At 33.9% G+C, this 16570-nt stretch overlaps 1 protein-coding gene and 1 long non-coding RNA gene across 2 annotated transcripts; both read left to right on the top strand.

Annotated features, from left to right (window-relative positions):
* Positions 1-1375: 1375 nt before the first annotated feature.
* On the top strand, positions 1376-13416 carry LOC123661186. The gene is made up of 2 exons (XM_045596172.1): positions 1376-2478; positions 13344-13416. The coding sequence occupies exons 1-2, from the start codon at positions 1376-1378 to the stop codon at positions 13414-13416; spliced, it is 1176 nt and encodes a 391-aa protein (XP_045452128.1).
* A 27-nt stretch (positions 13417-13443) lies between these two features.
* Positions 13444-15284, top strand: LOC123661086. The gene is made up of 2 exons (XR_006744289.1): positions 13444-13487; positions 15032-15284. It is a non-coding gene; the product is annotated as an uncharacterized LOC123661086 (long non-coding RNA).
* Positions 15285-16570: the final 1286 nt, after the last annotated feature.

Consider the following 16570-nt stretch of genomic DNA (forward strand, 5'->3'; position numbering starts at 1 on the left):
CTCCACAAGTTCACGCCAAAAATCGCGTGAACTCATATGCTTTGCCCATAGTCACCACGCTGGGCAGGCGGGTTGTTGACCGCAGGGCTGGCTTTGTCACACCGAAGACGCTGCTGCCTGTTTTTGGCCTGTGTATTTCAAAGCCAGCAGTTGGATTGTTATCCCGCCATCGGTCGGCTTTTTAAGTTCCAAAATATTAGTGGAACTGTGTTAACCCTAGTCACCTCTTAGGACACCCAGTTTTTTTTTCTCATGGACAGAAAATTGTACAGAAAATGTTTTTTAGAAAATGATAACAATCATAACGTTTTTATGTTAAAAATACCCAATGGCCTAAATTTAACAAAAACAAGACTTATTGAAAACAAGTTGAATTTGAATATATAAAATATAGACAAAAAGTTCATCAAACATGGTATCTCGAGACCGATATGATTTCTTTTTTATTTAGAATATTTTCTTACAAATCTAATTTACACTTTGGTTTTATTAAAAGTGTTCTAGCAAAAACGATTTAAGTAAGATTATTTTCTTATTTAATAAAACACTTTTTTCGGATTTTATCGCGGTTTATTGTTAACTTTTGATTCCCGACGTTTCGGATACTTTACAGCAACCATGGTCACGGGAGGACTGAGGTGTCAGACGTCCCAACGTTACAAAGTTATTCGAAACTACCCGACATACATCAATATCTTATATAGTCCTATCTACGCAGAATGTGCTAATTGAGTCTTTAATCTGTGGTGAATTATGCTTGGTTTTTGATTTAATTATATTAATAATGGGGTCCCAAGCAGGTGGTAATTGCCAGCCATCTTCTCTATTGAAATTTGGATGTTTTTTAATTTCAATAGCCTCACGGATCATCCTTGGTTGGAATCGGTGTTCTTTTGCGAGGATCTGTGGTTTATCGAATCTAATATAATGGCTAGCTGTGTCTAGACTGTGTTCACAGATTGCGGACTTAGTATAGCGACGATGTTTTAAGTCAGCTATATGTTCCTTAACGCGAGTTTTGATCGATCGTTTTGTTTGTCCTATATAAGAGAGACCACAGTCACATAAAATTCGCCGCCTGGAAGATCTTATGACAAAGCGCGCAAGATTTATAACATCATTAAATTTCTTGAAGAGATGCAGAGACCAAAATCTTATCCCTACGTGTGTCAAGATTTCACCAAAAAACGACATCCTAGGGAGCGCAAAAATCTTAAACCAGGCGAGTAAAAAGTTATTACGGACGGTGATATATCAAAATCGTTCCAATCTAGCCGCCTTAGAAAAAGAAATAGGAGGGGTGACCGCCGCGTTAAAGATAGTTTTAACGACATTTGATTTTGATAATTGCATAAAAACTCTGAATAAGCGCGAAATGACAAAATATGATAAATGCAAAAAACGACAAATTTTAAAATTCGATAAGTTAAACAGCAAATCAAATGTCATAAACAACAAATCGAACACCACAGACAATGACAGCTCACGCGCGGTTGTCAATCTGTCAAAATGTCATTTAGATGTAAACACAATAAAAGTTTTGGAAAAGGGATTAAATTTCGCTGTTACACCTCGCAAGATACCCTTCGAAGAAATTATTTGTAACGTTGAAGACTGTCTGTCGAAAAACAATATAAAGAAGGAAGATTCGGAGGCTATCAGACAAGATATATCGTCAGCATTACGACGAAGTTCTGTGCCGAAACTAAATCTTCCCCGCGAACAATTAAAAGCCTTATTAAATCTACGAAACAGACGTGAATTAACGGTTCTTCGTGCGGATAAGGGTAATGCAACGGTTGTGATGGATACGTCAGATTACAATGATAAAATTCAACAACTATTATCGGATGAAAGCACTTACACAAATATCAAAGCCGATCCAACTAACAAGGTTTTGAAAATTACTACTAATCTAATCAAAAAGTACTCCGAGTCGTTGAATCTAGACGTCAAATCTTTGATTCCTTCTTGTCCAAAACCACCTAAGCTGTATGGTTTGCCAAAAATACACAAGGCTGATGCTCCACTCCGTCCAATTGTCAGCCAGATCGACTCACCAACCTACAGACTGGCTAAACATGTTGCCCATGTACTTTCGCCACTGCGTGGACAAACCAGAGCACATACACGGGATTCGTACCACTTTGTTAATGAGATCAAACATCTACATCTCAGTAACAATGAAACTATGGTTAGTTTTGATGTGCAATCACTCTTTACATGCTTACCGGTTGAAGATTGCATTAGTATTGTGTCAAGAAAGCTGAAGGAAAATGACATGCCGATAGAATATGCTGACCTTCTCAAGCATTGCCTTACATCTGGCTACATGTTGTGGAATAATCAGTTCTACAAGCAAGTAGATGGCGTAGCGATGGGTTCACCAGTATCCCCCGTTGTTGCCGACATATTTATGGAGGACTTCGAGGAAACTGCTCTGCGTACCTCGCCCATAACACCCAGGTTCTACAAACGGTATGTAGATGATACTTTCACAATATTACCATCTGATAAAGTATCCATATTCTTACAACATCTTAACTCCATAAATTCCAAAATTCAATTCACAATGGAGTTGGAGGCAAATAAATCTTTAGCTTTCTTAGATGTATTAGTCATCCGTAATCCCAACAATACCTTAAGCCATACAGTGTATAGAAAGCATACCCATACGGATAGGTACTTAAACGGCGAATCACACCATCATCCTACACAGTTAGCTACCGTGGGTAAATCTTTGTTTCAGAGAGCACGAGGGATCTGCGATGAGCGACACCTGGAGACCGAACTTCAACATGTCAAGCAAGTACTGCGAGACAACAAGCTTCGGGTACCGCGTCCTCATCGCAGTGAACGTGTGAAACCAGCCACCGTCGAACGAGTACCTGCTGTGCTACCTTTTATGAAAGGGGTCACTGACAAGATTGGCTTCATCTTAAAGCGAGCTTCTATAAAAACTTTTTTCAAGCCGCCAAAAACGATAAGTCAATTTTTACCATCTGTCAAGTGTCATATACCCTTACAAGATGCAGGAGTATACAAGCTTGATTGTGACTGTGGTCTCTCTTATATAGGACAAACAAAACGATCGATCAAAACTCGCGTTAAGGAACATATAGCTGACTTAAAACATCGTCGCTATACTAAGTCCGCAATCTGTGAACACAGTCTAGACACAGCTAGCCATTATATTAGATTCGATAAACCACAGATCCTCGCAAAAGAACACCGATTCCAACCAAGGATGATCCGTGAGGCTATTGAAATTAAAAAACATCCAAATTTCAATAGAGAAGATGGCTGGCAATTACCACCTGCTTGGGACCCCATTATTAATATAATTAAATCAAAAACCAAGCATAATTCACCACAGATTAAAGACTCAATTAGCACATTCTGCGTAGATAGGACTATATAAGATATTGATGTATGTCGGGTAGTTTCGAATAACTTTGTAACGTTGGGACGTCTGACACCTCAGTCCTCCCGTGACCATGGTTGCTGTAAAGTATCCGAAACGTCGGGAATCAAAAGTTAACAATAAACCGCGATAAAATCCGAAAAAAGTGTTTTATTAAATGAGTAAAATTCGCGTAAACATTAGAAAACAATAAGATTATTTTCTATTTTACAGGTGTAAATGATTATTATTTGATAAAGTTAACCTTTGATATTTGAAATAAGCAATGTGAATGTGTTAAGTAGTTACTCTATTTATGAGTACACTAAAATAAATTACATTGCCTATTCGTCATGGATTACAACTTTCCACCACTTCCTATAAATCCAATTTTTTGTAATTTTTTTCAATTACTAACTTATAAAAGGTGTCGTAACCCTTCAGGTAGAGCTAATTCTATAACAGAGTTATCATTTTTTTATATAACTAGGTCGGAAAACAAGCGTACGGCTCAGCTGACGGTAAGCGATTACCGATGCTTGCAACACCAGAAGCATCGCAAGCGCGTTGTCGACCCTAACCTCAATCCCTCCTAGGAGCTCTGATCACCTTAGTCACCAACAGGAACACAACACTGTTTGAAACTAGTATTATGTAGCTGTGATTCGATCTGATCGAGGTACTATCCCTAGTCGGGCTGCTCCAGATTTTGAGCAGGACATTTCCTGCTGTGCCCTACCTCAGTTAAATATCTAATATTTGCAAGATAGTTGTAACAAATATTTTTGTAATGAGATACTCTCATGTAAGCTGTATGTGCCTATAATTGAGGTAACACTCAATTGTTTGTACCCTGTGCTGATGATTATAGTAAATTTTTTAGTGTCTGCCTTGTTGGCGTATTATATTAAATAAATAAAAATAATATAAAAGTTAACGGTTAAAGGTTTTGTCTAAAACCGTTATGAATAAGTTTTATCATACTGTTTTATTTACCATTTAATCCTCAAACAAGGACCATAAAACCAGGGTTGATTTTACGGCATCATGGGTTTGTTGTTCTAGGATAGGAATCGTTTGAAAGATTTTTTCAAGCATCATGAATCCGAAATCATAAAATGTTTATATTTCAATGTCATGCACACAATAAAAAAAAAGCTAGAAAAATGCGGAAAAAGGATTACTGTCAATCTATTTATGTGACGTAAAGTTTAAAACGTGAAGATATTAAAGTATTACGAAGCTTTGTAAGCAATGAAGTCTTGATATTTGCTGATCATTTAAATCGACAACATGAATGTCTGAAGGTCTTACAGATAAGGTTAGCCGATAATGTTTGGTTTATTTCGATGTTCTTTGTCTATGGTATATGAACGGTATTTTGTTATTGTTTTACGAAGGAAACATAATGCCAACTTTTTAACTAAATTAATCTTATATATATTTTTTTTAATTAATTGTACGAACCGTACTGTAAGCAAAACCCGTAATGGCGACTTGTGCGTTTGTTAATTTTAAACGCTTACTTACGTTTTTATTACTTGTCGATGTAACTGAAGTCGGTTTTTTTCGTTTGCTAGCAAACACATTTATCGCATCTGTAAATGTGTTTAAGCTTTGATTAAAGTCATCCATTTTTTTGGACAGAATTCATAATACGCCGTTTCTCACAAGTTCAGAATATTTACATTTAAAAATATACATTAACATATTAATGTAGTTATTACAATTTACAAGTACGAAAAATATTATTTGTTGTATAGTTAATATTTGTGGCGCAAAATGTTAGAATAGCGGCGGCCGCGGCACCTTTGTTACTATTTAAATTATTCACAATAATTTAGTGTATTAAGCATTTGTTAATTAATTCTTGAATTATTAAATTAAAAATAAATGTAAAAAACATAATAGCAAGTCTAAGATTGTTGTTTTTTTTTAATATAAAAAAAAACTTACTAATTAAAAATTCAATGACGCTAATAGGCACATATCTTAATGCGTATTATTTAGGCCTATATTGTATATATATATATATATATATATATATATATAGTCTCAGTTTATATCGCTTATATATAACTTTCAGATAAGACAGACTTTCTGCTGAAAGAGCTTATTTCACTTGAACTATTAAACTACAACTTTTGTAATTTGTATACAAAAACTACAAATAGAAATATCTGACAAATAAAATGAAGTTCGATGATGAAACTTATAGTATATCATAAACTTTTGGGTACCATTATACATAAGATATCTCTATCAGCTACCGGGAAAACTGGTCCTAAATATTGAAAATTTCTAAAACTTTTAGTGGCTACAGCGTACGGAACAAAGGCCGCGCGTTTGAATGACTATATGGCACGATTTGCCACGATAGCCTGTTCCGAATATATGTACCTATAAACACACGAGCTAACAATGAAGGCCGGCTCGAACCAAAACGCGAACAAAAAGCTTCCTCTCGGTTACCTGAAACAAAGGAGAGCACGGTTATTCATGACGCTGATCTTTGAACACAGTGTTGATTAAAATGACATTAAATTATATTTCAAATGAAATTGACTTTGATAAGATGGGACACCAGGTAGAAACGAAGTTCTTTCGGATAGTATAGAAACAACACAATTTGAAAAAAAATTGTTGAATTTTATGTATATTTTCTAGTTCTGGATTTTATTTTTATTTTGTTGGTTGGTTTTTGAATAAGTACATAAAAGTATTTGGGAAATTTAGTATTTTAGAAAATAACAAATACCGTAAAATAAAATAAATCAAACAAAATAATAATAATAATAATAATTCGAACTATAAAGTGAAATAAAAAACATGTCTTTATTTATTTTTGTCGACAGTATAAAATTACATAAATAATTAAAAAAAAAGTTTACTAGTAATATTTTAGTATAACAAACGTCATATTTTACAGTCGTGTGACTGATATTATGTCACTTCCGTTATATATTTTTCTTACGGTTTTAGTATCACATTTTTTCAGTTCGATCGCCCAGCCAAGTGTCAAGCCTGCCGTAAGGAACTTCGTTCCAAAACTTCGTTCCAATAACCGATTTAGTTAGCATTAAAATGTATTTTTCAACCAGTAGTTATACTGTTATATAATTCTAAATTAACACGGTTAATATATATATACGGATAATATACATGGTCTCTTGAACAAGACATTCGTAGATAATGTCGAAATATCGAGCTCCGCAAAATAAAAATATAAAACTGTCCTCCCATGACCATGGTTGCTGTAAAGTATCCGAAAGGTCGGACATCTAAAAAACTTAATAAACCGCGATAAAATCCGAAAATTTGTCACATTATAATAAAAACACGATGAAAATCCCGTTTGATATAATTTTTAATCGACTTAAAAAAATTCACCTCTTACTTACTCAATTCAACCTATACATATATATTTTTTTATGTATTTTCGGCGATAACTTCTTCGTTAATGAACCGATTTTGATAATTTTTTTTTGTTGGAAAGAAGATATCTCTGGTGTGGTACCATGGTAAGGAAACCAGGATCTAATGAACTCGAAAATCAACATAAGTTTTTACTGGGTGTACCGATTTTAATAATTTTTAATTTAATCGAAAGCCGATGTTTATCATGTGGTCACATTTAAATTTCATTAAGATCTGATTACAACTTTTGGAGTAATCTTTGATAATGCGTATTTACTTGACTATTTTTTCGTGTACCTACGTTGTATTACTTTGTCGATATAATTGAAGTCGGTTTTTGGTCAATATATATTTTTTGGAAAATTAAGAATATAAAAGTCCAAAATCAAAGTTTAGACGTCCAAATTCTTATAGCATTGATGTGAAAAATACTGACAACTATTACGGGAATTGCACGTAACATGCTAAAATTCATCTTAGTCAGTTTATGATTATCCGTAGCCAATTTCGTGACTTCAGAATTTTTCACTAAGCAGTCGCCATATTGTAACCAAAATCTACATGGGTCTTACTACTTTATTTACAGAATGTTTCCTTTCTTGAGACCTCTAATTCCCCAAATATTTCATGGAGATTACCGGCCAAGCATAGTGAGAACACGTTTTATTCCGAGGTGAGTATCATACAGAGTTGATACGGGGTTTGAGACATTAACTTGCTAATTACATATCTTATCATTAAGTTCCCAACCGTCGTGTTAGCAACGTCCTCACGTAATCAGTTTTTATCTATTCGACCAATATAAAGCTTAAGAAGAATTATCGATGTTGTTTTTATCGGAGAAAGGATATATCGCAGGGGGAATTTCAGAAAGTGGCGGGATGTTAATATTTGTAAAATTGGTGATAAATATAAAACACAACAATCGCATCTGTTTAGGTAGATAGGTATTTGAAGTCACCCCTAACTACCATTTAGTGGTACTACTGTTAATGATGAAGACTTCAGACTGTAACATTCCACAAATGGACATTGGCCTGTTTCTCCTAAAGGAGAACATTGTTTGAAACTGATAACTTAAACAAAAAAGTGATCATGATAATATGTACGTTTAATTATTACAGTTCTGTAATTGTATTAAAATCTTATCATCTATAATAATAGGTAAATAGAGAACCGGTTTTTAACCGACTTCCAAAAAAGAAGGAGGTTCTCAATTCGACTGTATTTTTTTTTTTTGTTATGTATGTTACTTCAGAACTTTTGACTGGGTGGGCCGATGTCGACGAAATTTTTTTTAATCGCAAGGCGGTCTGAGTTATTCGGTCCTACTTAAAGGAGAATGATACGATTCCATACATTCTTGGGCCAAACTGTAATGAAATGAAAATGGTATCAATTAATGCATTTAGGCTTATTGTTCCCTCGCTAAAAAATAATCTATATTTTGGCTATCTGCGAGTGGAGTTATTAGACTTTTTGTAACAGTGAGGTTATGTTACAATGTCTATAAAAAAACCCGATCACTAAGTTCTTGTAGCACTAATGTTTGTTATATTTAGTGAAGAATGTTTGAAAACTCATTACAAATACTGATATACACTGAAACTATAAATAAATATCAGGAATGGACTCAGAATACATCGGAAAACAGTAAACACGAAACGAGTGACGGACACAGTATTATTGTTAGCCAGCTGTCAAGGCTGTCATTAAAAATATGTTTCATTTTAAATCAATATGAAATCGATAATCATTTTGGTTTATCAGATATTAATTGATATTTCCGATATTAATGTAACTTTATTTGAATGCACATTATTGTTTACAGCTTTAATTGTGCATCTAAATATCTTGAGTTAATTAACTAGTGCAAACATTGTCTTTTTGAATTCTGTAATCGATTATAATTGAATCGATACCCAAATAATTTGATGAAAACTATCTTTCTCAATTTTCTCCGCTTCCAGATTCAAAATTGAGCTGATATTTTATATTTTAAAACAAAAAAAATATGACCAATTTTTTAAACCATATCTCTACTCATTACATTTTGGCCCAAAAGTCCCCATCTCCTTTATTTGAGCAACCTACGCTGTATTGTACCACATAACTTTTTACTGGGTGTACCGATTTTGATGATTTTTAATTTAATCGAAAGCTGATGTGGTCACATTTAAATTTCATAGAGAGCTGATAACAACTTTTTGAATAATCTTTGATAAGGCGTGTTTACTTGACTATTTTTTCGTCGATCTACGTTGTATTACTTGTCGATGTAATTGAAGTCGGTTTTTTTTTATTTGCGAGCAAATACAATTATTAATTTGTTAGGTTATACTGCGAAAACTAATGAACCGTGCGTGTTTCGGAGAAGGTTTTATATATGTTAGTGATTACTTATCGCGTAAAAAATATAGACGGGCAGAGGTCGCTAGTTTAAGATAAATAGATAACATACTTGAGGAGAAAAAAAAAATCAAAACTTTTATAAAAAACATTGACAAGACACGTTAAAAGGTCAAAACAATCAAAATAGTTGTTTGCAAAAGAATACTTTAAAATATGTACGTAACCACGAACAGCACTAAGACAGTTTATTGAACCAGATCTGTTTGTAAAATGAAACATAAGCGTAAAAAAGTTGATACTTTACTTTCAAATCGTAAAAGAACATTTAATTATGCTACTTCAACGAAAAACAAAACCTTATTTAAGATTACAAAAAAAAGTAAAAAAAATTACCGTTGAGTGAACTTTAAACAAAAAATGATGAAATTTTATTATATATTTACTAAAAAACCAACAAAATAACTGTGAAGACGATCATAAAAACTTGACAGAATTATAAAAAAGCAACGAGATGGTCACCGTTTCATTCCATTGAAACTAAAATTTGTAACGGTTACTCAACAATTGAAAGACTTCTTCAGAATCTCAAAATAAAAGAACACTGCGAATTTGATAACGCTTTACGCCAGAAGCGTGAATTATATATAATAAAATATGGTATTATGTATACGTGCCCGTTTGCGCAGTTTGTTTTGCTTTTTGCTCCGGGGTTTGTTCTTTTCCCACCCCGAGTCTGGGTGTAATATATATATTTATTTATATATGTATTATTTATATGTACGTTTATAAAATAAAAAAATATGTAGCTATACCAGTCGGCTGTTCCCTATAACACAAGCATTAAGTTGCTTACTTTAGGAACAGATGACCTTGTGCACATGTTCTAAAACAAAAAAAAAAATGCAAATATTAGGTACTCGTTACTGGTGTGTAAAAAAAAAGAACTTCTTATGTTTGAAAGCCTGTTTATTAATATATGCCTATCACTAGCCGATATGGCCTATATAGAGTAAAGGTGATTATTTTATCAATTACCTAGAGTAAAAGCGTAATTAGTTGGGGCGGTACATTTACCAAAACGTAAACGTAGGTACAACCATGCGGGTCATCTAGTTTATACTTTGTCTGCTGTCTATCTAGCTCTATAGGTTTAAAGTTTGAAGCAATAACATCCATTTACCTAAATCAACACATGAAGAGTACTTTAGGTCTTGCTGAATAATGAAAGACTATGTCAGCTTAAGTCATGTCTAGTGCCTAGTTAAGGCATATACTGTCTAAGGTTGCCACTTCTAGCGTTCATTAATCAACTCAAAATCAGGATTATCTTTATTCGTGCAGGCTTCTAAAATACTTAAATTAATAATTACAGTAATTTTTTGCCGGAATTTTCGGATACATTATTTTCTATCTCCTGGAAATTCTTTAACATGTCAGAAAAAGGATTGCTACTGTGATCCACGTTAGGCTTTACTTAGAATATAGAACATTATAGAGTAAAGTATTCTTTACAATGATAGTATTTTATTTGGCTTCTTTGCATATGAATATTTTGATCAAGAGAAATATGTTTCAAGTATTGAATTACAAATCTATAACTATCGTGTATAAGTTGCAATGTAACATGTTCATATATTTTCTCAACAGGAAATGTTTCACAGTCACATTTATGGTTTAAGTAAACCTTAACACATGGCAGCCCTAACCACACCTGCGATCACGTGATCGCAATCACTAAACTCTCCACTGCCACGGCGGCAGCTCGACGACTAGATCGCGTGAAACAGCACAACCTCCATTACAATCTGGAGAGCTGCCGTAAATACACACGTTGAAACTTTTGAACTGCGAATATCAATCTGATGTAATATTCGTTGCCAGAAAAATGAAACACGAAACAGTTGAAATTGCAAATTACGTGGGTGTAACAGCAAAATAATTTATCAATTTACATAATCAGGAACAGTAAATTTATAAGATTGTCGAAACACACAATAATATTAAGTACAATTTGTGTTGATTGAACGACAATTTTGCATTGAAAAGACTTCTGTTAGAACAACCTAACAGACTTATGACGTAACGTTATAAGCCCCCAAAAACCATTATTGAGTTTAAAGGCAAATTACCCTCAGATTTCATGTTGGAATCGCATAAACGCTGTTCGAGATAGCAGCGGATACGGGCAGGTCATTATCGCGACATTAGGCATAGCGTGAAGAACGCAGTCCTGACGCTAGGCGTGTCGCGGTCGCATGCGACGATCAATTGTTGCAGATCATGCGACGGCGTCACGCGAGCCGGGGAAAGCGTCGACACGCACAGACATACTTAAAACTATTTCGTGACGGATGTTAGGTATATATATTGTACGATTCATTTAGATAGAGCTTAATATGTATCTATATCTTATATATAAAATTCTCGTGTCACAATGTTAGTTAAAATACTCGTCCGAAATGGCTGGACCGATTTTTATGAAATTTTATGTGTATATCGGGTAGGTCTGAGAATTGGACAACATTTATCTTTCATACCCCTAAGCTGTAGGGGGGGGGGGGGGTTAAGGGGGGTTAATAACATATTATATGGCAAAACAACGTTTGCGGGGTCAGCTAGTTGTACATATATGATTCGTTTATAAGATTTACATTATGTTCACTAAATTTCCTACACTGGAAATTTGAAATTGAAAGGTGTTGTACTATGTTTTTGTTGAAAACAAGTATTCAAAAGGAGATGATTAAATATTGATGCTAAAAGTTACTGTGTAGCCGAAAAATATTGCAAAAAAACATAGCATAGCATATTTATTTATTAGGATTACCAACAAAAATTACAACAATAAAACAAAACAAAATATTTTACGAAATAGATTAAAGAAGTTTAATTGTATTTCTTTTTAAAGGTAATCATAACATGCAATAATCAAACAGTAAATATGAAAAAAATATTAAAAACTGGATTGTATAATTAGATAAATTGATATAGACTTTTTAATAAAAATACATATAATTATTTGACAATATTATAAATGAATAGTTTACCAAATACACGTCGATAACTTTATGAAAATTACAAATTGGAATCGAAATAAATATCAACGACTAATTAATCTATCAAACAATTAGCAATAAAGAAACTGATCAATTTTAATCTAAAGGCATGCAAGCCATATAACGTCATATGATCAGGACTGTCTTATTTATTCAAAAAAGAGCTGAAATATTAAAAAAAAAACCTACTGTAACTAGTTTTCTTACTGCCTAATGACACTGCTTAATGCCATGGCATGATCTTTATTTTTCTCCACACTTTCAATCCAGCCATGCAAATGGCTCTTGTGCTGTTAAATACGTCCAAAGATAACATAGTCGCAATCTTATCTCATCAGGTTACCTGGCAAGATGCTGCATCAAAATATTTATACACAAGACATTCCAGTACTGACAAAAAAATTGTTTTCGATTTTTGCAACTTGTTTGTTTCGACGTCGTTTATTATTATTAAATATTCGTGCTTAAATCGACCTTCGACATAATTATAATAATCGCAATCGGAAGTTACCGTGTACAAATTCATTTCCTTATTTACTGTGGGTCGAATATGTTTGACATTGCGATTAATATATTAATTAAAATAATATTTTTGAGACTTGTTTTTTAACGATATTAAGGTTTCCATGTGCTAATGAGTTTGTGCGCTACTACGAACACAAAAGGAACATTTTATTTTCTTAGATCATGGTATTTCCACTACTATAATAAACATGTGATAGACACAAAAATCTGTAATATGAAAACTATATAAAAGGTAAAACTATATAAAATTAAAGATGTTTCGAAATATGTTGGTAAGCCACGATAGTCACATAAATGTAATCTTTTTCCTTTCGGACGTCTTTCTGTCTGAATCTTGGCTACGCAGTGAACAAAACGATTTTGGATATTTTCCTGAACTGTCTTTTCAAAAATTACTTTCCTATTTGTTTAATTTCCTACCTAATAAGATCTTTTATAAGGAATAGTCGATGGCTAATCGACCAGGGTTACCGTGTATAATGGAATCTGTATACGCCACAGATAAACAATCAAGAAAAGTAATTACCACCTTTGTGTAGCTAGTTAAACGAAGGTCAGGTATTGCAATAATTATTTTTTATTATTTCCAGCCGCGCCGAGAGGTGTAACCCTGAAGCGGAACAATCTTATTTACAATTGCTGTTGATCTTGACACATTTTTAATAAATTCATGGAATAACAGAATATAACTTAAGAAGAAATCAAGGTATCTGTCCGTGGTTTTGAGATTGAGGGTAATTTCTTCGCTTTTATTTTTTATGCGAAAATATAATTTCAATGGCAACAAAAATAAAACCCGCATAGACAGTTTTAATTTTTGTTTCTGTAGCAAAAGAAAGAATAAATTAATTCGAATAATAGTAGTCGAAGAAATATCATAACATAAACGTGGAAAATACATGTACCTAGACGAATAATCAAACTCTATGTTACCCAAATTACGTTAATAACGCAAACTATTGTAACAAATATTCTAATTCAAGCTTCAGCCTGTAACATCCCACTGCTGGGTAGGCCGCTTTCCCCATGTTGGAGAAGGATCAGAGCTTAACTCTAATGCGGATTGGCGGATATATTCCCTACTATGAGTAACGATCACTATCAGATGTACATGAAAACAATCGGGAACGACGGCTTAATGTGCTCTCCGAGGCACGGTGGGGAACAAGGACTGCACAAACATCCAGACCATGGCAAACATTTGTATGTCTAATACAAATGTTTGTTATGTGCGGGGATCGAGCCCGCAACTACCAGAGCAATAGCCACAAACCAATGCTGTGGCCGCTGCGCCAGTTGTTCTTAAAATTTGGGGGGTAGCTATATTCTTTACTGCTGTGTGGTTACGGCAGTAAGAATATAGTCACTCCCACTATTCCCATGGGTGTCGTACTAGGCGACTAGGGGATAACACAGTTCCACTACCAACTTGGAATTTAAAAAGCCGACGGATGGCGGGATAACCATCCAACCAGCAGCGCCTTCGGTGCGACAAAGCCAGCCCTGCGGTCACTAAGCCGCCTGCCCAGCATGGTGACTATGGGCAAAACAAACGAGTTCACACCATTTTTGGCGCAAGCTTGTCGAGGCCATGTCCAGCAGTTATATGCGATAGGCTGAAGTGTGTCTTAATTTTTAAAGTACAAACTGAAGGATCGTCTCAGATCAAGCGAAAATTAGTGAAAAAAATTATACTCTCATTATCACCTTCAAAAATATCTTCTCCGTACAATGACTTTGCAATAGTTATTTTGAAAAACAATAAATTTTAATTTAATTATTTTTTTCTCATCCATGTCCAATTGTCCATGATACTTTACGACAATATACTCTAAAATATTAAATTTTACTTTAGTATGAAATCTAACAGTTTATATATATGTCACGAGACCCATAAAGGCTGTAATACGCCTGTACAGCCTCGTAACACAGCAGAATTTAATGTTACGAACCGTGACATTTCGTGACGACAGCTCCTAAGCGTCGAGCCGTCACGAACTGGAGTGGCTGCGGCTGAACTTAGGCCTTTGTATCTTAACGTCTTTTAGACAATGATATAATAGTTTTATCACGCCAAAACAGAGAAAACTTTTTTGTTATTTCTTTCTTAAATCTAATTTTATTTGAAGATGGGTTACTGCCGTTTTCACGGTAAGTGGTTTTTGCTGTACTCATCGCAGGCAAATCCAATTGCAAATAGTCATGAAAGAAAGAAAGTAAGAAAAAAAAAGAAAGGCAATTGGCGCTTTATTTAATTTGTTTGTTGTGTGGTTTTCAGGTTTGTGTTTGTGCTTTGAGTACTCTCGGACCCACGACGCAGGATTTATTTTCGGAGCTTTCGATTGAATAACTTGAATTCAGACGTGCACACTATGTAAACCAAATGTACATTCGTAGGTATAACTAGTTATAAATTTTTCTCAACGACCAAATTTTTTCAAATACAAAAAGTTTTGGTGAATTTTTAATTCTAGGAATAAGGAAAGAGCTCTACAAGTTTTTAATTTTTTGAATAAAAGAAATTATATGTATTTATTGTTAAAGTTATTACAAAAACACAGCCTCCACTGATGACAAGTCCTGGTTTACTATTTGGGGCAAAGAATCGAAAAAGTGATTGATACTATAACACTGTGTTTTATAATGTTACGAGTATACTCGTATTTAACTTAAATCAATTCCAATATACTAAAACTGAAGTATTCAAGGCTTGGTAAATAATGCTCGTGTAGATTCGTGACATTTGAAATCCTAATCGACCTGGTAGGTGGCCTGAAGCCTACGTGCCGTAAATATGGAGTATAAGGAGATGTTCAAACTGAGAAAGAATCAGAGCGGTGATTATAGTGTCGGTTTTTCTATCTATAAGATATAAGTTTCTTTTTGTTTTTAATGCAGTTGTTTATGTTTTATTTGCTACATAACCTGTTTATTTTGGAAGATATCAATTTAGTTATTTACGCTAAACCTGCATTCCCAATAATTTCTACTAAATTAATATTATTTTTAATTATTATTTTTTGTTCACTTAACGGTTCTAGTGAAATAAAAGCCTGTTTTAGAGACCCACAAATACACACATCATAACCGCAACGACCAGACCTCGACACACTTTGTTATACATCAACATGGTCATGAGTAGGTATCGAACCCGTGTTATCCATTGCATCATCCTTTTGTCGAAACCATTTCCTCGAATTCATTTCATTCTAAGTCTATATTCACATCATTCCAATTCTATATCAAGGATCCAATCCCCGAGGTCAAAAGGCGAATGGTGCATTTGGAGACAATGCAAATGTAGCGTTATGTGACATGGCACTATAATTTCCTCTGTCTGTCACTCTGTCACGCTCATCCGCATCCTGTGTGTTAAGTTCCTAATACAATACATCAGCCATGACATTTTCAACTCGCTGGCGTGATGATACTCCTCATATATTAAATTCAAAAGCTAATCGATTCCCGCAACCTTGCATGTGAAAGATACTATGATACGTAACACCCATCAAATAAGTTTTATTATAATTAAACTTAACAAGTTAGTTTTAAAAGACATGGTTATGATTTTTATATTCAATTCTAGACATGGAATTTTTTTCAAAATTATTCTTTTATAAACCATGTCCTGACACAATTATCATTAAGAAATATCATTTAAGGCAGTCGTTCGTAAGTTCAGCGCGTAAATACATTTCGTTGAATCATCTTTATTTACAAAAATTTCCCGTATTTGTCTTAATGACGTCTGTATATATGCGGTTAATCAAACCACATTTCGGTTTCCTCTTTTATTTTGTGACAAGCTTTATTTACG

This window comes from Melitaea cinxia, chromosome 16, assembly GCF_905220565.1.
Source record: "Melitaea cinxia chromosome 16, ilMelCinx1.1, whole genome shotgun sequence".
Lineage (NCBI taxonomy): Eukaryota > Metazoa > Arthropoda > Insecta > Lepidoptera > Nymphalidae > Melitaea > Melitaea cinxia.